Genomic DNA, 22,102 nt, shown 5'->3' with positions numbered 1-22,102 from the left:
ATGACTAGCAGTTGACTCAGGTGGGTAGGGGAAAGGTATTATGTAAAACCTTTACGTATTTTAATGTGAAAAATGTGTTTTCAAGAAAAGTAAATAGGGAAAATTGAATGGAAAGTTATCAGTATATGAAGCAGCAAAGATAAATCCTTGGGAAAAGTAAGACATGGGGGTGGAATGGATATTTGATTTTTTTTTTTTAAAGATTTGTTTATTTATACAAGCACTGGGTACAGTCAGAAGTGCGGGAGTGTGAGAGAATTCACCAGAGCCAGAGCGGGGAACAGAACAGGCAGATTGATGAAATACACTGCTGAGGGGAGCAGCGGGCGGCAGGAGAGGTCTGCGCGCCATGTGGGACCCTCGCCCAGCACCTGGGGATAGAACTGGTGCTGCCTAGGCTGCGGGCAGCTTCGCAACCCAGCACTCAACCGCTGCGCCACCGGGGAGGCCCGATATTTGATGTTTATAGGAAAGAATGGACTGGGATGAAATAAAGGTTGGAAGCATGGAAAATATTTGTTGATTTAGATAGCAATGATGTAAATATCCAGTATCAGCACAGATGTCTGTGGTTTTTTTGATATCTGTTTGTTACTCATGCCTTCCAAAGTCTCTTGTTCTTTTGTTTTTTTTTTTAAAGATTTATTTATTTATGCATACAAGAGCTGGAGTACAGGCAAGAGGTGGGGAGGGTGAGAGGATTCACCAGAGACAGAGTGGGGAGCAGAATAGGCAGATTGACCGAAGTACACTGCTGAGGGGAACAGCGGGCGAGTCAGGAGAGGTCTGCTGTGCCATGTGGGTATCTCCCTGTCCGGGGATCAAATTCGTGCTACAGTGGCTGTGGATAGCTTCATAGGTTGCGTCTTAACCTCTTGCTCCTCCAGAGAGGCCCTGATGACCCTATTTTTTTAAAAAGATTTATTTATGCATACAAGAGCTGAGGTACGGGCCAGAGATGCAGGGGGTGAGAGGATTCACCAGAGATAGAGAGGGGAACTGAACAGGCAGACTGACTGAATTACACTGCTGAGGGGAACAGTGGGCGAGCCAGGAGGGATCTGCTTCACCATGTGGGTTGCTTTCTGGCTGGCTGGGGATTGAACTCATGCTGTAGAGGCTGTGGACAGCTTCATAGTGTGGTGCCCATCCCCTTGCGCCACCCGGGAGGCCCTGATGACCATATTTTTAAAAGTGTTGGAGTTTCCCATGTTCCTATCAAGTAAGTTTCATGAAGACAGGGATTTTAATTTATTTTGTTTATACTAGTATCTCCAGCTCCTAGAAGAATCTTTGACATACACTGTGAGCTTAGAAAATACTTGGTGATTTAAGAAGTAATTGTGTTCACAGAGGTAGACATCTCTGTGACAGTTTAATTCATTCCCTAGGTAAGACATGTTTGAAAGAATTTTATACTAAGACATTGGAATGACTAGGTTGAGCTGAGTTGTATTATTTGCTTATCACTTTGGGCAAATTATTTAATCCATTAAGATTTAGTTGCTTTGCTCGTAAAAAGGAGAATCCTTAGAGGGTTGTTGTAAAGTTAATAGTTACTCCATAAAAAACGACTTTTTATTTTAGTCTGTGGCAGGACTGTTGTTAAATTTGGGGCAGGTTTCCCATTTAAAATCATAGAATATTCTGAAGTGAGAGACTCTGTCAGGTGCTGAAGCCTATTGAATATTAAGCTATGATTAAAAATTAAGCAATTTCAATATAAGGCACTAGAAGCAACATATTAAAATTTAACACATGTTGTCTTTTTTATTATTTGTAATATTACAATATTATATTTATTTGTAACATTATTTATAATATTATATTTATTTTTAATATTATTAATATTTGTAATTTTATTTGTAATATTACAAGTAGAGGCTTTGGATTTAGTTATGCATGAATTTAAATTCAGCATTTGCCGTTTAATATTTTATCCTTGTGAAAGTTGCAAATTCTATGAGCTTTTTTCTTTACATCTACCAAATGAAGATAATACCAATCGATTATATCTTACATTGTATTACTTTGAATAGGGGAATTAGTATAGTTGTTTGGCACATAAATGACATGAATTATTAAGTTTTTAAAATTATTTCAAGAATACATACATAATTTATGCTTAAAATATTGTGACTGATATTTTTGTGTGTCAAATTGGTATTCCTTTCAGAATAGTTTCCTCAAAAGGTTGTTCATTTATTGCAATGAGACAGACAGACTGGAGTGTAAAGACACTTTGGAAGTGTCTTCTATATTTGCAGTTCATTATTCGAAATCCCTTAGTTGAGGATGAATTTGATTTTTTTTTTGTACTGAAAAACACTGAATATCTGAAACCAACTTTTGAAATAGCATTGGAATAAAACCTAGTATTAAGACTGCCTTTTTTAAAAAATAAAAAATCTTATATTAAATTCTAAAAACTATATTAGATAATTATCAAACATATTTAACTTAGCATGATAATGTTTAGGATTAGTATATGATCTCCCATGATGACTATTTTGAGCAGTTCCACTATTTGTGGCTTATAAATACTGATTCACTTATTAAAAGCTTACTGCAAAGAAGAAAAAAAAATTTAAAAAGACGTGAAGAATTAAAAGCTTGTTCCTTGAATGTTTATTTTTGTCTTTTTATGTAATTATATCATTCACTTTTATACTCAGAAATTTACTTCTCTGTTTTCTATTAAAAAACTGCATTGTTTTAACCTTTCAGCGCTCACCAGAATATACCAATTGTCGTTATCTATGCAAACTTTGCTTAATTCACATTGAAAACATCCAAGGGGCTCATAAACATATAAAGGAGAAACGGCATAAGAAAAATATTTTGGTAAGTTCTTTTTCAAAATATTTTCTTTTTCAAATGGTAAAATTACATCAAATATGTGTGTTTTAAAAATTTATTTATCTATGCATACAAGAACTGGGATACAGATGAGGTGTGGGGGGTAAGAGGATTCACCAGAGACAGAGTTGGGAACAGAACAGGCAGACTGACTGAAATACATGCTGAGAGAAGCAGCGGGCGAGACAGGAGAGGTCTGTTGCGCCATGTGGGTAGCTCCCTGACCGACCAGGGATCAAACTCGAACTTGTGCTGCAGAGGCTGCGGATAGCTTCACAGTGCCGTGCTCAACCCCCTGTGCCACCAGGGAGGTCCTCAATGTTGTTTTGTTGTTGTTGTTTTTTTTAATTTATGAAACTAAAATAAGTTATTTATCCAACCTTATGTTAGTAATTGAAGTGATAGCAATGAAAGCTGTGATTACTTTTCTTAGCTAGTCAGGAGGGGAACCTCAGAGACCAGTTTGTTCATCCTGGAGAATATTGAAAGTTTAAAACCCAACTGATATTTATTAAGTTTTTGAGTGCTGTAAGTCTAGGTCATGCTTTCTGCCTTCAAAGTTTCTAAAGTTTTGGTGAAGACACACTGAATAGGATTTAAGAACAAGTTTTGTTAACAGGGGAAATATGCTAAGGACACTTTAAGAAGTTAAAGCACAAAGATTTTTTGTTTACTCTAGAAAGTGACTTTTGATTTAAACCTTGAAGTAGCAGTTTACAAAGACAAAAAGATGATTGACATTGAGGGATAAGTTGAGAGCATTTTACATAAAGCAGCATGAATAAAAATCTCAAGTCAGGAAAGGACATGGTATATGAGGAACTAAAAGAGTTCTAGTGTAGAAGCAAAGAAAGCTCAGGAAAATGGTATGAGATGAAGGTCACACCCCGCAAGATCTTATAAATAAGTTTTAGATTTTGGGAATTCCTAATTTGTAAGTTATTTTTATTTAAACATTTCATAGACATAAATATGAATAGAATGCTTTTCTTTTTAAATAGTATGTTAGCTTTTTAATTTTTTCAAAGTTACAATGTTAGTACTATATAATGTAACTCATTTCAAAGGCTCGGCTCATGTATCTTCTCTGAGACTTTTTTTTTTAAGATTTATTTATTTATGCGTACGAGAGCTGGGGTACAGGCCAGAGATGCGGGGTGGGGAGTGGTGAGAGGATTCACCAGAGACAGAGTGGGGAACAGAATAGGCAGACTGGACTGAAATAACACTGCTGAGGGGAGCAGCGGGCGAGTTAGGAGATGTCTGCTGCGCCATGTGGGTTGCTTTTTGGCCAGCCGGGGATCGAACTCGTGCTGTAGAGGCTGCCGATTGCTTCATAGTGCGGTGCTTAACCCCTTGCACCACCAGGGAGGCCCTGAGAATATTCTTTATCTGACCTTTCTAACAAATATGGTTTAAGTATTCCTTCTCAGTAGTTCCATAGCAGCTCAATTACACTGTATTGTATATGTCTATGATTTTCCTGTTCTATACTTCAGTATACAATATTTTTAGAATGCAGGCTCAGTATCTTATCTGTTTTTGTTTTGCATTGCCTGGGTCAGTGTCTGACACATGTAGGTGCTTAATACATTTTTCTTTTAGAGAAAAAATGGCATTAAAATAGCAGGAACATAGAAGGAAAAAATTCAAATTTTATCAGTCTCATTTTTATTTAATTAAAACTTCAGAAGATTTAACTGTCCAGAGGCCAAGTGGTAGTATCGGAGATAATAACTAGGAAATTTCCCGAAATACTGAAAGATGCCAATCATTAGTTCCAGGGAGCTCAGGGAATTCAAAACAAGAAACTTCAAAAGAACGCCAATACACATTATATACATTATACAGGAAAAAATTTAAAACAGAAGACTTATCCCTGAAAAACAGCCACTTGATTCTGCTTTTGGTGAAATTGATTACCTTGAAACAACAGAAGACAAAAGTAGCTAACAATGGTTTTTAGTTAGTTAAGAATAGGCAATGAGTGAAAAGCTAATGAGATAAGCCCAGTGATTACCCTGCCTTGAGAGAGTTTTGACACCATGGGAAGAAGGGAACCCAATAGACTTTTAAAGTTGAGGAGATAATGAGCTTGAGTTCAGAGTGCCCAAAGTGGATAAAGTTTACAGGATAGAATAACAAAAGAGAACACTATCCAGAGAGAAAACCAAATATCTATGGACGATTCCCTCAGAGTATTCAGCACAATACAGATTGTTTTGGACGTGTAAGAAGTCTGCGTGAAGACACGGAGAGAACTTTTTGAAGAGACTTGAGAGAACAGGTCCCACACAGACCTGGGAATAGTACCTTCCCACTAACTAGACTGGATAACCTCATACTTCATGTGGCGTTGGTTCAAATACTGAGAAGGATCTTTGTTTTCATATTGGGGGCTCTTTTGTCCTAAACTAAATGCAGTCCAGACTAAAGTTTTATTTATTTATTTTTTTTAATTTTCTAGAGGCATGTCTTATTTATTTATTTATTTGTTATTTGTTTGGTTTATACATGCACTGGGTACAGTCAGAAGCACGAGAGGGTGAGAGAATTCACCAGAGCCAGAGCAGGGAGCAGAGCAGGCAGAAGGACCGAAGTACACTGCTGAGGGGAGCAGCGGGCGGCAGGAGAGGTCTGCGCACCATGTGGGACCCTCCTCCGGTGGCCGGGGAGCAGCCGGGGATCGAACCGGCGCCGCAGAGGCCGCGGACAGCTTCGCAACCCAGCGCTCAACCGCTGTGCCACCGGGGAGGCCCCAGACTAAAGTTTTAAAAGGCAAGACCCAAAAGGACAAACTATTTCCAAGTATTTAATGTCATTATAGAACAAAGCCTGAGAATATTTTGAGAAATACAAAATATTCACACTCTCCTCTACCCCCGGAGTTCACATTGCTTGGAATTCAGTCAAAGATTATAAGGCATATAAAAAAGCAGAAAAGTATGAACCATGATAAGGAGAAAAATCAGCTAACTAAAACTGACCTTGAACTGACAGAATTTACGGAGAAGGACATTTCTACAGTTAACATAATATTATTCCTGATGTTCTAGAAATTTAATAGAGATATGAAACATATAAAAAAGTTTCAGTTTTTCTTACAGAAGTGAAAAATTCAATGTCTAAAATGAAAAATGCACTGGGCAGAACTAATGATAGATCAGATAATATCAAAGAAAAGATTAGTGAACTTGAAGAGAGAGCAATAGAAATCTCCAAAATGAAACAGAAATAAGAATTTGGGAAATAAAAAAATTATTGAACTCTGCAATAATTAATAAATATATCCCAGTTCTGTACAAATTCCTCTAAAACATGGAATTCAATCTGTTACCTATATTCTGATACCAGAACTAGAAAAAGACATTATAATGAAAGAAAAAATCAGACCAGTATTGCTTGTGAACATAGATGCAAAAATTTTGAATATTATTTTAGCAGCTTGAATCCAACAGTATGCTAAATGAAGAAATTCATCATGACCAAGTGGAACTTAATCCAGGAGAGCAATGTAAGTTCAATATTAGAAAACCAATCAATGTAATTGTTATGTTAACAAACAAAAAAAGAAAATTATATGAGTATCTCAATAAATGCTGAAAAGGCATTAAAAAAAAATCCTGATTAAAAAGTCTCAGTGAACTAAGAATAGAAGGGGACCTTCCTGAACATGTTAAAGCATATCAGTGTAAAAATTAAAGACTGAATGCTGTCTTCCAAAGGTTCGGGAGAAATATACTAAAAATTACTATCATGGGAAACAATACTGTGATTCTTCAAAATATTAAAAGCAAAATATGTATTCAGAAGAATTGAGAGCAGGTTCTTGAAGAGACTTTTGTGCACTCAAGCTTATATAGTAGCATTATTCATATAACTAAAACATGGAAATAACTAAAACATGGAAATAACTCATGTCCAGTATAGGAAAGGATAAGCAAAAATGTCTATATACACATTTATATATACATATAAAAAGGATAGAGATTCTCACGTCTTACAGTGGATGTACCTTGAGGATATTATGCTAAATGAAATAAGCCAGTCATAATAAAGAAAAATACTATATGATTTTACTTATATGAGTTGTTTATAATCGTCAAAACCATAGGGACAGAAGGTAGAATGGTTGCCAGGGCCTGGGGGAGTGGGGAATTATCATTAATAGGTATAGGGTTTTAAATTTGTAAGATGAATAGAGTTCTGTGGATGGTTGAGGTAATGGTTTCATCATAACATGAGTATACTTAATGCCCTGAAAAGTATACTTAAAAATGGTTGACAGTAAATTTTATGTATATTTTGTCACGCTAAAAAAAATTCAGGGATAGAAGGTATTATTACTTCTATTCAAAATTGTATTAAAGGTTCCAGTCACTGCAGTTGCCAAGAAAAAGAAATAAAGTTGGGCCTCCCTGGTGGTGCAAGGGGTTGAGCACCGCACTATGAAGCAATCCACAGCCTCCATAGCACGAGTTTATCCCCCGGCCAGCCAGGGAGCAGCCCACGTGGTGCAGCAGACCTTTCTTAACTCGCCTGCTGCTCCCTTCAGCAGTGTGTTTCAGTCATTCTGCCTGTTCTGTTCCCTGCTCTGTCTCTGGTGAGTCCTCTCAACCCCCAAAACACCCCTCCTCCTGCCCCCACATCTCTGGACTGTGCCACAGCTCTTATATGCATAAATAAATAAATCCTCAAAAAAAAAAAGAAAGAAATAAAAGTCATCCAGTTTGGAAAAGAAGTAAAACTATATTATGTGAAATAGCCAGTAAAATCAACTAATGAATGAGTTTAGTAAGGTTGAAGAATATGACATCAATATGTAAAAATCAGTTGTATTTTTTTATGTATTAATGATAAACAGTATGGAATTGAAATTAAATCATTTATAATGGCATCAAAAATATGCAAATCTTGTATACAGAAAACTGCAAACCATTTCTGAGAGAAATTGGAGAAATAAACCTTGCTAGAAGAATTGATGTTCAATACCAGTTCTTTTCCAACCAATCTGTAGATTGAACAGAATGCCAACCAAAATTCTGACTTGAAAAACATACTCTAAAACTCTTAAGGAGAAGCAGTGGCCCTAGAAGATCTAAATGAACTTTGAAAAGGATTAGCAAAGTTGGAGGACTAACATTGCCTCATTTCCAGACTCATAAAAAGATAAGACAGTGTGGTATTACCATCAAGTAGGCAAATCAGAAGAGAGAATAGTAAGTCCAGAAATGGGCCCACACAATGTGAACAATTGATTTCTGACAAAGATTCAAGAACATTTAGTGGAGAAATAATTTTTAAACATATAGTTCTAGAATAATTAAATACATAATGAAAGAATTTTGATGTATACCTTGTACTGTATGAAGAAGTTAAAATGAATCAGAGCTAAAATGTAAAACCCAAAAGTATAAACATTCTAGGAAAAAAATTAGGAGGAAATCTTTGATTTGGATTAGGCAGGCAGAAAAATGGAAAGGAAAAAAAGGAAAAAATTACTGAAACGTTCTCAAAATTAGATGTCTGCTTTTTGAAAGATACTGAAGAATGTACAATACTAGTCACAGACTGGGAGAATATTTGCAAATCATATCTGGTGTGTTGTTTGTACATGTAACATGTAAACAGTTTTCAATACTCAGAATAAGTAAACAACCCAATAAAAATATGGACAGATTTAAGCTGACACTTTTTATTTTTTAATAAATGTATATATGTTATTACATCGTTGTTCATTTTTTTTTAACATTTCGGAATTTCACATTCTTCTTTTTTTAAAGATTTATTTATTTATGCATACAAGAACTGAGGTGTAGGCCAGAGGTCCCAGGGGTGAGGGGTAGGTGGTGTAAGAGGACCCACCAGAGACAGAGTGGGAAACGAACAGGCAGATCTATTGAAATACGCTGCTGAGGGAAATAGCAGGCAAGACAGGAGAGGTCTGCTGTGCCATGTGGGTAGCTCCCTGGCCAGCTGGGATCAGTGTTTGCTTCTCTCAGGTGTAGTCCCCATAGAATTCCTACCACCAGCTCACCCATGCACCATCACCATAGTCCTCTGTGCTCTTCCTGCCCTTGTTTTGGTCCCTCTCCCTCCCCCTCTTCTGCAGAATGTCTCTGATTTATAGTTGCCTGTTAATTTTGTTTTGCTTTTTATTGTTAATTTTTTTTTCTTGATCCCTTATTTGGTTCCCCTATATTCCTCCTATAAGTGAAACCATCCAATATTTTTCTTTTTCTTTATGACTTTTCACTGAGCATAATCCTTTCTACTTTCTAGCTCCATCCATGTGGCTGCAAATGACATTAGTTTATCTTTTTTGATTGCTGAATAGTGTTCCAGTATATATTGAATATCAATATTCAGTATAATTACTGAATATATGTATCTGTTGTGAAGTGATTGCCACAGTAAGTCTAGTTAAAATCTATCACCACACACAATTGAAAATTTTTTTCTTTTCTTATTCTTTTTTTCAAGATTTATTTATGCATACAAGAACTGGGGTACAGTCCAGATGTGCGGGTGGGGGGAGGTAAGAGGACTCACCAGAGACATAGTGGGAAACAGAACAGGCAGATTGACCGAAATACACTGCTGAGGGGAGGCAGCGGGCAAGTCAGGTGAGGTCTGCTGTGCCATGTGGGTAGCCCCCTGGCCAGTGGGGGGAATCAAACTCGTGCTGCAGTGGCTATGGACAGCTTCATAGGTTGCGTCTTAACCCCTTGTACCACCAGGGAGGCCTGCAAATTTTTTTCTTGAGATGATAATCAAAGTTCCCTTAGTTTCAAATACACTATGCATTATTGTTGACTGTAGTCACCATGTTGTATATAATATTCCCAGGACTTACTATTAGAAATTTATACCTTTTGATCAGTTTCACCCATTTCGCCTACCCCTTTAAACCCTGCCTCTGGAAACCACTGGTCTGTCCTTCATATTTATGAGTTTGGTTTCTGTTCCCTTTTATTGATACCACATGTAAATAACATCATATTATCTTTTTCTTTCTGTGTTTGGTTTATTTCACTAACCATAGTGCCCTCAACATCTATCTATGTTGTCACAAATGGCAGGATTTCCTTCATTTATTTTATGGAAGAATATAAATTACTCTGTGTGTGTGTGTGTGTGTGTGTATGTGTGTGTCTTTTTCCACTAGAACGTAAGTTGCATAAGGTCAGGGACTTCATTATATTAATGATAGAGGGAAATATGAGGCTGTCAGGAGCATATGAGGATGATCAACGATATGAGGCTATCAATGAGAATGTTTGAGGCAGTAGGATAGGAGTGTCTTCATTCATGTGTTTAATCTTCCTGTTTCTATGATAATCTACAGTATCAAGCAAGTTGAGCATTTTGTGGTACATATAGGCATATGAAGACAATATATTTTTCAAAGGTTTTTTTATTTATACAAGAGCTCGGGTACAGGTCAGAGGCGCAAGAGGGTGAGAGGATTCACCAGAGACAGAGCGGGGAGCAGAACAGGCAGACAGACCGAAAGCACTGCTGAGGGGAGCAGTGGGCAGGACGGGAAGTCTGCTGTGCCATGTGGGTATCTCCCTGGCTGGCAGGGAATCGAACCGCGCTGCAGAGGCTGCGGATAGCTTCCTGTCCCTCATAGCTCTCGGCTCAACCTGCTGCGCCCCCGGGGAGGCCCCTAAAGACAATTTTTTGAATATAAATCTTGTATTATTTTTCATTTTTTGTTAATACCTTGGATGAATCCTAAAAAAAAAAAAAATACCAAAAAACTTAGGCATCCATCCAAGAATTAGATTATAATTAAAAATTATGGAAGTGGTCATAGAAACATAAAAATGAGATTATCTTACTTCCTATGTTTGATAATACTCTACCTCAGTTAAACTTTACTATATGTTAAGATTGAATATGGTAACAATAAAATTAGGAATAGACAAAAGTTTTTTTTTTAAGTTTTTTTTTAAATATTTTATTTTTTTTTAGATTGATTTATTTATTTATACAAGCACTGGGTACAGTCAGAAGCCCGGGAGGTGAGAAAATTCACCAGAGCCAGAGCAGGGAGCAGAGCAGGCAGAAGGACTGAAGTACACTGCTGAGGGGAGCAACGGGCGGCAGGAGTGGTCTGCGCGCCATGTGGGACCCTCCTCCAGTGGCCGGGGAGCAGCCGGGGATCGAACCTGCGCTGCAGAGGCTGCGGGCAGCTTAGCAACCCAGCGCTCAACCGCTGCGCCACCGAGGAGGCCCTAGACAAAAGTCTTTGATAAAGTATATGGTGATGGGGAGGATTAAGCAAACTGCTTTTAATTATTAGGTCTGAAGGGAACTCTGTATCAAAAAATAAGAGATTGTTTCACCTCTGAAATGTAATAGGTGATGCCTACATCATATTAAATGAAAGAATCTGTGGTTTCAGTTATGTTAAAAATGAAGGAAATAGAAGGTTGTGAGATTGTGGGTGATTTCCTTATTTGCATTTTTTCTGTATTTTATGTAGCTTTTGTACTTTGCATGTCTTTTTTTAATCAGAAAATAAGTGTCATTGTGTATATATAATATCGTCCCCCTTTAGCTCCACTTTCAAACTTTAAGCAGAATAGTATTTTTTAAAAGACATATTGCCTAGTGTTGGATAAAATAAATATTAGTTTCATTAATTGTAATGGTATTCAAGGTTATGGTAACCTGGATGTTTTCTTTGACTCTTTGATACTGTAAATGCTAGTCAGAGAAGATTCAAGAATTCGGCTATATATGTAAGACATACTTCTTTGCTGCAACAAAATTATCAGCTAAGTATTATGGTATCTTGGCTTTAATGTTGTATGTCAGAATTTATGCAGGCAGTAAAATAAAATGTTTTATTTTTTAATGTTCAACAGCAACCTCTCCAATAGCACTTTCTATTCTTCCAGTCTTCCTTCACAAAGGCAGGGATCTCTGTTTCTTTTGTTCATTTTCATATTCTAGGTGTCTTAAAACTAACACTTAAGAGGTGAGTATTTGTTGAACTAACACATTTCCGTCCTTATATCCTAAATATAAGGACATTAAAATGGATTATATTTATGTTGTTGTTGTTAAATGTTACACTAATAGGAAAAACAGGAAGAAAGTGAGCTTCGTTCTCTTCCACCTCCTTCCCCTGCACACTTGGCTGCTTTAAGTATTGCAGTTATTGAATTAGCAAAAGAACAAGGAATAACAGATGATGACCTCAGAGTCCGTCAGGAAATTGTGGAGGAAATGTCAAAGGTTATAACAACATTTTTACCAGGTACAAATACATTTTATACTTACTTTTTAAACCACACAACTCTTCTCTTTGCTTAATCTTGAACTTAAGGTGTTTCTTTTTTCATTTTTTTTTTCACCTAAAAGTAAGTGAATTTTACTGTTTTATAAATGACTTTTTGGGAAATAGTATAGAAAAATGGAAAATGGAGAATTATAACAATAATTTTTGTTACTAATTTTTAAAAGGTGATTTTTTTTTAAATGGCCAGATACAGGGTAATTTCTTAGTTATCAGATATTATATATAATGTTTATTTTCCAGTATTGTTGATTTTCTTAATGGAATTGTAGTTAACATTATTTTCAGTATCTATCAATACATTCCAACCGTCACTGAGTTAACAGTGGGGGGAAGTTAAATGTACTTTAAATGGCAATATTAGAAGTAAAATTAGCAATTTTATTTTTTTTTCACTTGCCTTACAGACAGTTGCTGAGTATGGACTGAGTTTAGACATTTATATATAGATTATTAGCATAGCCCTCATCAATTTTTTACATAAGTATTGGATATAAGAAAATTTATATTAGTAAGACTTACTTCTTACCACCAAAGGGATGTTAGCTTCATTTAGATCCATTGTGAGATTTATAAGAAGTAATGTAAAGCTAAAATTAAAATTAGAATCTGCTCATTTGATCTATTCATTTTTTGTTTCTGTAATATAGTTTTCTATCTAAAATACATTGAATACCTATTTAAATTATATATAGAAATAATTCACTATTTTAAGAAATGAAATTTTTATAATTTTTAATGATTTTGTTGATCTTCAGATATTTTGTAAACTAGAAAAGTAGACTTTTATGTATTCAACTGTGTATGAACTTAGGCTTTCTGAGAAAAGAATCTGCCTGAACAGTCTCAGTTATAGTATTTTCAGCTTGCCCTCTGTTGAGAGCCTTTTAAAAGTTGCCTTATGATTATCAAAATAATGTATTTGATAGTCTGAGAACGATGTAGGTAATGTTATTTCCTATTTACTTTGTTCTATGACCTCTTAGAAGTCACAGAGTTTTGTTGGTTTTAGGTTTGCTATAATATCAAATTGACTTGGCTCTACTTTATATTTTTAAAAAAGTTATGTTTCTTGAAGTAGCATGGATTTACAAACCTGTGTGTGTTTTAGGGGTATAGATTCACACCTCTACCAATGTATATTATGCCATGCCCACCACGAAAGTCCCAATAATTATATTTGTAAAGAGCACTGACATTGTGTGTCTGTAATCCCTTTCCATTTAAAGTGCAATTTTTTTTTAACGTGAATGTAAATATCTAAAAGTAATTAAATATATTCTGGGACAAAAGTTATGACTACATTAGTACTTTCCTTATCTCATGTAATAATTGCTAAACATACAGCTGGTGATTCCTGAGTAAACTGTTACTAAAATTTTGTGTAAACACTGACCTTTAATAAGTAAATTTTCTTTCTTCAGTGTCCCTAATGAGAAGCATTATTATTATTTTTATTAATTTTTTAAAATTGCGATTACATTGGTTTACACTATCTGTGATTCAGAGGTGTACGTTCACACATCTTCAGATTTATATTACTATACTTTACCCACCACCAACACACCCATAGTCTTCCACTGTAGTCCATTGGACTTTCTTATAACCCTTTGCTTTTCTACCTTCCCTCTCCTATATCTTCCCTCAGTAGCTTCACTTTTACAGTAGATTTCTATGGATTGTTTTTGGTTTCTTTTTATATGATCTTTTGTTTTGTTTTTCTGCATTCCACATGAGTAAAACATTCAGTATAGTAGTGTTTTTCGTACTCTTTCTCCAGTTCCATCCATGTTGTCACAAATAACAAGAGTCATCTTTAATTTATAGTTGAGTCTTGTTCCATTGTGTATATATAGCTTCATTTTCTTAATCTACGCATTTGACCTTGGGCACTTAGACACTTTTAGTGGCAATAACATTGGTTTACAACACTGTAAGTATTTTGTAGATAGTTACAAAGGATGTCATTCTACTATAATTGTTTTACTGGAATTAGAAGATAAGGAATTAATATATATGCAATTTTCCTACCACTGCTTTTTAAAGTTCCCATATTTGTATGCTGTTACATGCTTTGATATGTTTTCTTTATTTCCAGAATGTTCACTTAGGTTGTACGGCTCGTCTCTGACTAAGTTTGCTCTGAAAAGTAGTGATGTTAATATAGATATAAAATTTCCTCCCAAGGTAAGTAACTAGAAAAGAACCCATCTTGTATAGTTCTTAACTAACACTTAGCATTTTTTATTGACTGTCTTTTTAGAGAAGCTATAGGATACTGTAAAAGTCTGGCTTGTAGAGTGTTGGCATGATTAAATTGTGCATATATTTGGAAATTACTACTAGGTGTCTGACATAGGTGAAATAAAATAAGTACGGGGGAAAAAGGAAAGTTAAAAAAAAAAAAAGGAAAAATGCTTATGTTTCACTGTTGAATAGTTTTTTTTATGGTAAGTGGTGCAGAAATTGATATTATTTCTTGCTTCAGACCTTGACAGTAGAAGAACGGGGTTGTAAGCCAGAGGTATGGGGGATTTAAAGGATTCATCAGACAGAGTGGGTAGCACAACAGGAGGATTGACTGAAGTACACTACTAAGGGGAGCAGCAGGTAAGACAGGAGAGGTCTACTGTGCCATGTGGAATCGAACTCAGGTTGTAGTGATGATAGTGTTGACTGAGACTTAACCCCTGTGCCACCAGGGAGGCCTCAGGAATAATTTTAATATTCAATAAGATGACACCAGGTATATTTGTATAATGTCTGGTACATTATTGATACTTTTATTTATTTTTTTAAGATTTATTTATTTATGCATATGAGAACTGGGGGGCAGTAAGAGGATTCACCAGAGACAGAGTGGGGAACAGAACAGGCAGATTGACTGAAATACACTGCTGAGGGGAGCAGCGGGTGAGTCAGGAGAGGTCTGCTCGCCACGTGGGTAGCTCCCTGGCCGGGGATCAAACTCGTGCTGCAGTGGCTGCAGATAGCTTCATAGGTTGCATGTCAACCCTGTGCCACCAGTGAGGCCCCATTATGGATACTTTTAATAAGTAGTAGCTAATATTATTAACAGAAATGCAAATATTGTTTAGTACTGCTAAATAGCATTGCTTATTTACTAATGTGTCAGACATTTAATTAGTTGACATTTTATGTGGTTTTAATATTGGTAATAAATTTATAATTGAGGTTTGATTTAGGTGAAAATTTGGTGTTTTAGTTATTAGTATGAATAGTGTCATTTATTTACAATTAATATATGATTACTTTTTTTTTTTTAACCTTTTTTTTTTTTTATAGAGGCATGTTATTTATTTATTTATTTGTTTGTTTGTTTTTTGTTTATACATGCACTGGGTACAGTCAGAAGCATGGGAGGGTGAGAGAATTCACCAGAGCCAGAGCGGGGAACAGAACAGGCAGAAGGACCGAAGTACACTGCTGAGGGAGCAGCGGGCGGCAGGAGAGGTCTGCGCGCATGTGGGACCCTCCTCTGGTGGCCGGGGAGCAGCCGGGGATCGAACCGGTGCTGCAGAGGCTGCGGGCAGCTTCGCAACCCAGCGCTCAACTGCTGCGCCACCGGGGAGGCCCTATATGATTACTTTTTAACAGCAACATAAACTAAACATTTGACAAGTTTTTATTAAATTTGTATAAAGTAGTATTTTAATCTTAAGCCTTTTGGCCAAGCTACCCAATCATCAGTATCCCTTAAATTTCCTTTTTTTTTTTTTTAATAGAGGCATGTTTTATTTATTTATTTGTTTGTTTTGTTTATACATGCACTGGGTACAGTCAGAAGCGCGGGAGGGTGAGAGAATTCATCAGAGCCAGAGCGGGGAGCAGAGCAGGCAGAAGGACCGAAGCACACTGCTGAGGGGAGCAGCGGGCGGCAGGAGAGGTCTGCGCGCCCTGTGGAACCCTCCTCCGGTGGCCAGGGAGCAGCCGGGGATCGAACCGGTGCCACAGAGGCCGTGGGCAGCTTCGCAACCCAGCGCTCAACCGCCGCGCCACCGGGGAGGCCCAATTTCCTTTTTTTTTTAAAGATTTATTTATTTATTTATACAAGCACTGGGTACAGTCAGAAGTGCAGGAGGGTGAGAGAATTTGCCAGAGCCAGAGGGGAGAGCAGAGCAGGCAGACTGACGAAGTACACTGCTGAGAGGAGCAGTGGGCGGCAGGAGAGTTCTGCGTGCCATGTGGGACCCTCGCCCAGTGGCCGGGGATCGAACCGGCACTGCAGAGACTGCAGGCAGCTTCGCAGCCCAGAGCTCAACCGCTGCACCATGAGGGGAGGCCCTCCCTTAAATTTCTTATCTAAGCACCTTCTTTATAATCATGTGCTACACTAATTTCTGTTTGTTTTGCTGTTATATTTCAGAAACTTTTTCTCTCCTTAGCACTCATTATTTATAGGAGTGTTCCTGGAAGATTGTTACTGCATCATTTATTTGATTTTACTTCCACAAGAAAGATTTGTTAATATAAAATTTAAAAAATACTCTGTTTTTATTATTTTAAAAGAGCATGATTTTATTAAAATGTCTACTGAAATTGAATTCTCTATATTTTTGCAGCTTGAACTTTGCAATTAGTATACTGATTTAGTTTGCAACTTTTTCAGATGAATCATCCAGATCTTCTGATACAAGTGCTTGGAATTTTAAAAAAAAGTGGTGAGTTATTTTTTCCTTTGTGGTGAGTTTCTTTTTTTTTTAAATATCTTCCTAAAGAAAATTCCTTAACATACATTGTATAGATTAACCAAATTAGCTGAACTAGAATATTAGTCATTGTATTATGTATGAATATGTACATGTACATATGTGTATATATACTTATACATAGGTATATATAATAGGTATACTAGAAACTTTACATGTCCACTAGGTCAAAAGTACGATACTTTAATTGGTATTGTAAAAAGATTATGTTTTAGGAAATTAAAAAATGTTAATTTTGAGTATTCTTGACATTTCTTCTTTAAAAGGTGCCAGAAACGCCATAGTCATTAGGAGGTCATTGATGAAGGAACGGTTAAGCAGAGACTTGGGGGTAAAAATTGTGTGCATGCAATGAGCAAATAAGGAGTTTTTCACTTAAGACACTACTAACCTAATTTAGTCATTTATATTACTGCAACCAAACTATAGTAAATTTTTCATGTGAGCCGTATCTGTCCACTTTGATATAGAAAGGACACTCATATGTGTAAAAATTTTTTTTAAATAATTTTTTTTTTAATTACATTGGTCTCATATCAGATCCAAGATCTCATAGTTAAATCTGGAATATTATTTTCTTGTTTTTTATTTATTTTCTTGTTATAAACAAACACTCAGTTCAAGATCTGGACCAGAGTTTATGGCCTTAAGTTTTTTGCTGCTGCTTACTGGTTGTGTGTCCTTTGACAAGTTATTTAAGTGTTAATCTCTCAATTTCTCCATCTGTAAAATGGCAATACTGTAATATCTTTTTTTTTTTTTGGTGGGACCCTCGCCGGCAGCTGGGGAACAAACCGGCACTGTAGAGGCTGCGGGCAGCCTCGCAGCCCAGCTCTCAATCGCTGCACCACCAGGGGAGGCCCCTATAATATCTTTTTGATGAAAATGTTGTGTTAAATGGGTTAAGCAATAATTTAGAAAGGTGCCTGACATGTAGTAACTTCTTATTAAATTTCTGCTGTTGTTAGTATTATCTTAAATTTTATGAACCAGAAGTACCTGGTAAAATATTTGTGATTTGGCTTAGAAGAGCTAACTTATTAACCTTAGTTTTATCCTTTTGTTGGCTCTAATGTCAGTTTTAAACTTTTTCTTGCTCCATCAACTCTTCATTATTTGTCAGCCTCTTGTTGGCCATATTCCTGGAAATTAGTTTAGAGATTAATTTGGTTCCTCTTACTCTGTAAAGGAATTTAATGGCATTTCCTTTCTCAATAAATACTTCTCTAAATGCATAAACATTCTAAAGTATATTACACGTAAGAAGTGGCATAGACTGACTCAACAGTATTATCTGTCAAGAACATTTGAAATATGTCTTTTACACTAAAATACATGAATTTATCATCTTAAGTCATATAACATAGGCTTTCAAAATTCAGTTTGATGATAAAATTGATTATTCCCTCCTTTTTTTTTTTTTAAAGATTTATTTATTTATACAAGCACTGGGTACAGTCAGAAGCACGGGAGGGTGAGAGATTTCACCAGAGCCAGAGAGGAGAGCAGAACAGGCAGACTGACGAAATACACTGCTGAGGGGAGCAGCGGGCGGCAGGAGAGGTCTGCACGCCATGTGGGACCCTCGCCCGCCCGGCGGCCGGAGATCAAACCGGCGCTGCAGAGGCTGCAGACAGCTTCACAGCCCAGCGCTCAACCGCTGCGCCACCAGGGGAGACCCGATTATTCCCTCCTTAATGCCCTCATTGTACTTTTTAAAGACCTCTGTCATGTCATCTAATGGATTTGTTTTCCAGACTTCTAAATGAGCTCTTTGTGTCTTACTGTCATAACCACATGCGTAATGTGATTTCTGACATACAGGTGTTCAGTACATGATTTTTGAATAAATTAACAATTCCAGTGAGAGCTACTAAGAGATTGTCTTTCAGCTTCAAATGAAATAATTTTACTCCATCTCTGTATTCAGATTAGACATTTATGGCATGGTCACCTATCTTGGAGATGAGAGATTTCAGAGTGGAAGTATTCTGTTTGTCCTTTGACTCTTCATATTAATTGGAAATGGGACTAGTAGGGCTAGCTTTCTACTTGCACGGCTAAGTTAGAAGAACTAAATTGTCAAAGCATTATAGATTCTCATTTCACTACTCCTCAGGAAATAGCCCTCAGAAGTAGGTGGTTTCTGTCTTCTACTTGCTCTATCTATGAATGTTGAAGAACTTTGATTAGATTATATGCTTGAAAATGAACTTTCAGGGATGTTACAACCTTTCTTCCTAAGGTGATTATAGTTTTTTGGGACATATTGGGGATTGTTCCTGTGCTTTATGGTTTATAGCAAATGACAACAAGGAGAGAGGTAAGAGATTCCATTGGGTTGTTGCTAATAATAGGTAGATTGTTCCACAAAACAATGAGCAATTTTTAGAAGAAAACTAACAATGTTTGCCACGGAGTAAATATTTGAAAGCTGTTGACATTAGCTTACTTGTTTTATTTTTTCCTCCCTTATCAGTATTGTATGTAGATGTGGAATCTGATTTTCACGCTAAAGTTCCTGTTGTGGTGTGCAAAGATCGGAAAAGGTTGGTAACAATGAAGACAAGATGAAATATTAAAAAAAAGTTCAACATAAATGCAGTGAACATCTTCAAGGGAGAAAAATTTTTAGATTTCTCTTTGGATTAATATGACTGAGCTAGTTATTATTTATTAAAAATAGCAAGTTTACTAAAAGCTTGTGAACAAAAAACAGTTACTAGACAGTTACAAATAAAACACTATTCCATTTTTTCCTCAAGCTCATTCATTCACCCAACACCATTGAACATTTACTTTATGTTAGGTATTGCTTTACTGTGGGGATATAAACAAATAAGAAATGACCTCTCTTCTCAAGGAACTCACAGTCTATTAGAATCTAGTTTTTAGTTCACTGAAACGAGTCATTGAAGAATAACTAATACTGTGTTTCTAGTCTGATATCTCATGACTGAGAGAGCAAAGTTCTTTTGAAAAAGGAAGCTATTGTAATCCTATTTGAGATTAATGTAGAAAAAATAGAAACAATCCAGAAATAACAAAGTGTTCTTTAATTGATTGTTAATCTGTATTTCTTACACTTTAAGATTACTATTTTATTTAAACTACAAGCAGCTTATGGATACCTAATTCAGCTTCCTTCTGTTTCAAGTTAGAAAATTGAGACTTAGAGTAAGCAATTTGTCCAAATTTAGGAGAAATTCAGGAGAAATTCATTAGAAGAAATTAGGAGAAATTCAGAATTGAAATGGAGTATTCTCTAGTGTTTTTTCCCCACCACATTGTGTCAAATTGTTTCTGTGGCAATCTCAGATAGGTTCTTCTTCCTACCCCTAAATCTCTCTATTATGATTCTGTCACTTCATTTAAGGTAGCTCATATTTTCATGTACTATAAGCATTACTTGTGGGTTCATATGTACATTCTGTCTAGTCTCTAATCTAAAAATAGCATACTAAAGTTATGCAAGCTTGGTTACGAAAAACTAGAGTCAAGAAGTGTATATATAGTGATGAGTTGAGTATTTTGTTTTTTATTTTTATCACGTGTAAAGCAAAAAATGAAATAGGAATACCATGTTTCTCCAAAATTTCAAATTTTGATCAATCATGTTACTTTTAAAATTGATTTCTCATGAACTTAAATGGGAAATGAGATTGAAATTTTTTCTGAAATAGAAATGAACATTTAAAGCATCTTTAATTTATATGACACTTTATTAATGGAAATATATGATTTTCAATTATATCTAAGTTTTATTAATACATTTATTTTTACTGTGACCTAGATATTAAAATGCGGCTGGAAAGGATAGCCACAGGATTTGAAGTTTTCTGGCTTTTATGGTATTAATACAGTGAAATTTGTTTCTTTCTCATACATAGTGGATTACTTTGTAGAGTGAGTGCAGGAAATGATATGGCATGCCTCACTACTGATTTACTTGCTGCTCTTGGTAAATTGGAACCTGTCTTTACTCCCTTGGTGTTAGCCTTTCGCTATTGGGCTAAGGTAAGTGGAACATAACAAAACAATAATCTAATATTTAAGATGATTCAGACATTTTCTTGTACTAACATGTACCATAAATCATAATATGTGGGGAAAAAATAGAAAGTGGTATGACAGGTTTTGATTATAGACATGAAAATAAAATTTGATAGACAAAGAGTTTTTGGTATAGTTTGGATATTTTAGCTTTATCATACTTTATTTTTTTTAGTAATACAGAAATATTTCCTTTAACATTTTAACATGAGGCTCAAGTATTCACTGTTACTGTAAGTTAAAATTAGTGCTTATAAGAGAAGATACAAATTCAGGATCTTTTATTGGCATTTTTTTCCTTTTCTTTAGAAGATTGTCTTCTTTCCTCTACAATATTGATAACTTGCAGCAGTTTCTGATTGGGCAACTGCTGAGGATTAATTTATATTTTTTGAAGACTTTGGTTTCTCCTTTTCTCATTTCTTTGGTATGGAGTTAGGGAAAAGTGCTAAAGTAATTACCAATGCAGGTCTAAATGACTGCACAGAGAGATTAGCTTTTTTGTGTATTTTCTTACCCGATCAATGTAATATTTATTAGTTCTTAGATAGTGATGAATAAATCCTTAGTCTTACACAAAGAAGATGGATTCACAGGGTAGTGGTGGAGTGATAATTTAACAGGATTTTTTTTAAAGATTTACTTATACATATAAAAGCTGGGGTGTAGGACAGAAGTACAGGGGTAGGGGAATGAGAGGATTCACCAGAGACAGAGTGAGGATCAGAACAGGAAGATTGACTGGAAACACTGCCAAGGGGAGTAGTGGGTTAGACAGGAGAGGTCTGCTGTGCCATATGGGTTAGCTCCCTGGCCGGAGATCAAAATGGTGCTGCAGTAGCTGCTGATAGCGTCATAGTGCTGAGACTTAACCCCTTGTGCCACCAGGGAGGACCCTTGACGGGGTTCTTTTTGGAATTTTTTATCTGGACTCTCATTACTGTTCACCAATGGTTGGAGCAGAAACAGTGGGATGAGTAAAGAACAGCTTGAGAAGTAAGGAATAATCAGAAAGCCTAAGATTAGAACTTCATAGTCAAAGCCTTTATGTTTCCTGTTCTTTTCATCTAGAATCTTTTTTTTCCCCAAAGATTTATTTACTTACGCATACAAGAACTGGGGTGTAAGCCAGAGGTGCAAGGGTGGG

General features: G+C 36.1%; 1 protein-coding gene across 10 annotated transcripts in view; it reads left to right on the top strand.

Annotated features, from left to right (window-relative positions):
* Positions 1-22,102, top strand: part of TUT4 (terminal uridylyl transferase 4) — a 107,434-nt gene that overhangs the window by 38,392 nt on the left and 46,940 nt on the right. For all 10 annotated transcript variants that reach the window (XM_054691451.1, XM_054691450.1, XM_037500420.2 and 7 more), the window contains exons 4-9: positions 2,728-2,844; positions 11,956-12,133; positions 14,271-14,359; positions 16,803-16,854; positions 19,382-19,451; positions 20,793-20,919. In XM_054691451.1, coding sequence (XP_054547426.1) covers positions 2,728-2,844; positions 11,956-12,133; positions 14,271-14,359; positions 16,803-16,854; positions 19,382-19,451; positions 20,793-20,919 — 633 coding nt within the window. The remainder of the gene's footprint in view (positions 1-2,727; positions 2,845-11,955; positions 12,134-14,270; positions 14,360-16,802; positions 16,855-19,381; positions 19,452-20,792; positions 20,920-22,102) is intronic.

The sequence above is a fragment of the Talpa occidentalis genome, unplaced genomic scaffold, assembly GCF_014898055.3.
Source record: "Talpa occidentalis isolate TD23 unplaced genomic scaffold, MPIMG_talOcc4v2.1 talOcc4.9, whole genome shotgun sequence".
NCBI lineage: Eukaryota > Metazoa > Chordata > Mammalia > Eulipotyphla > Talpidae > Talpa > Talpa occidentalis.
This window is presented reverse-complemented; position numbering and strand designations above follow the sequence as displayed.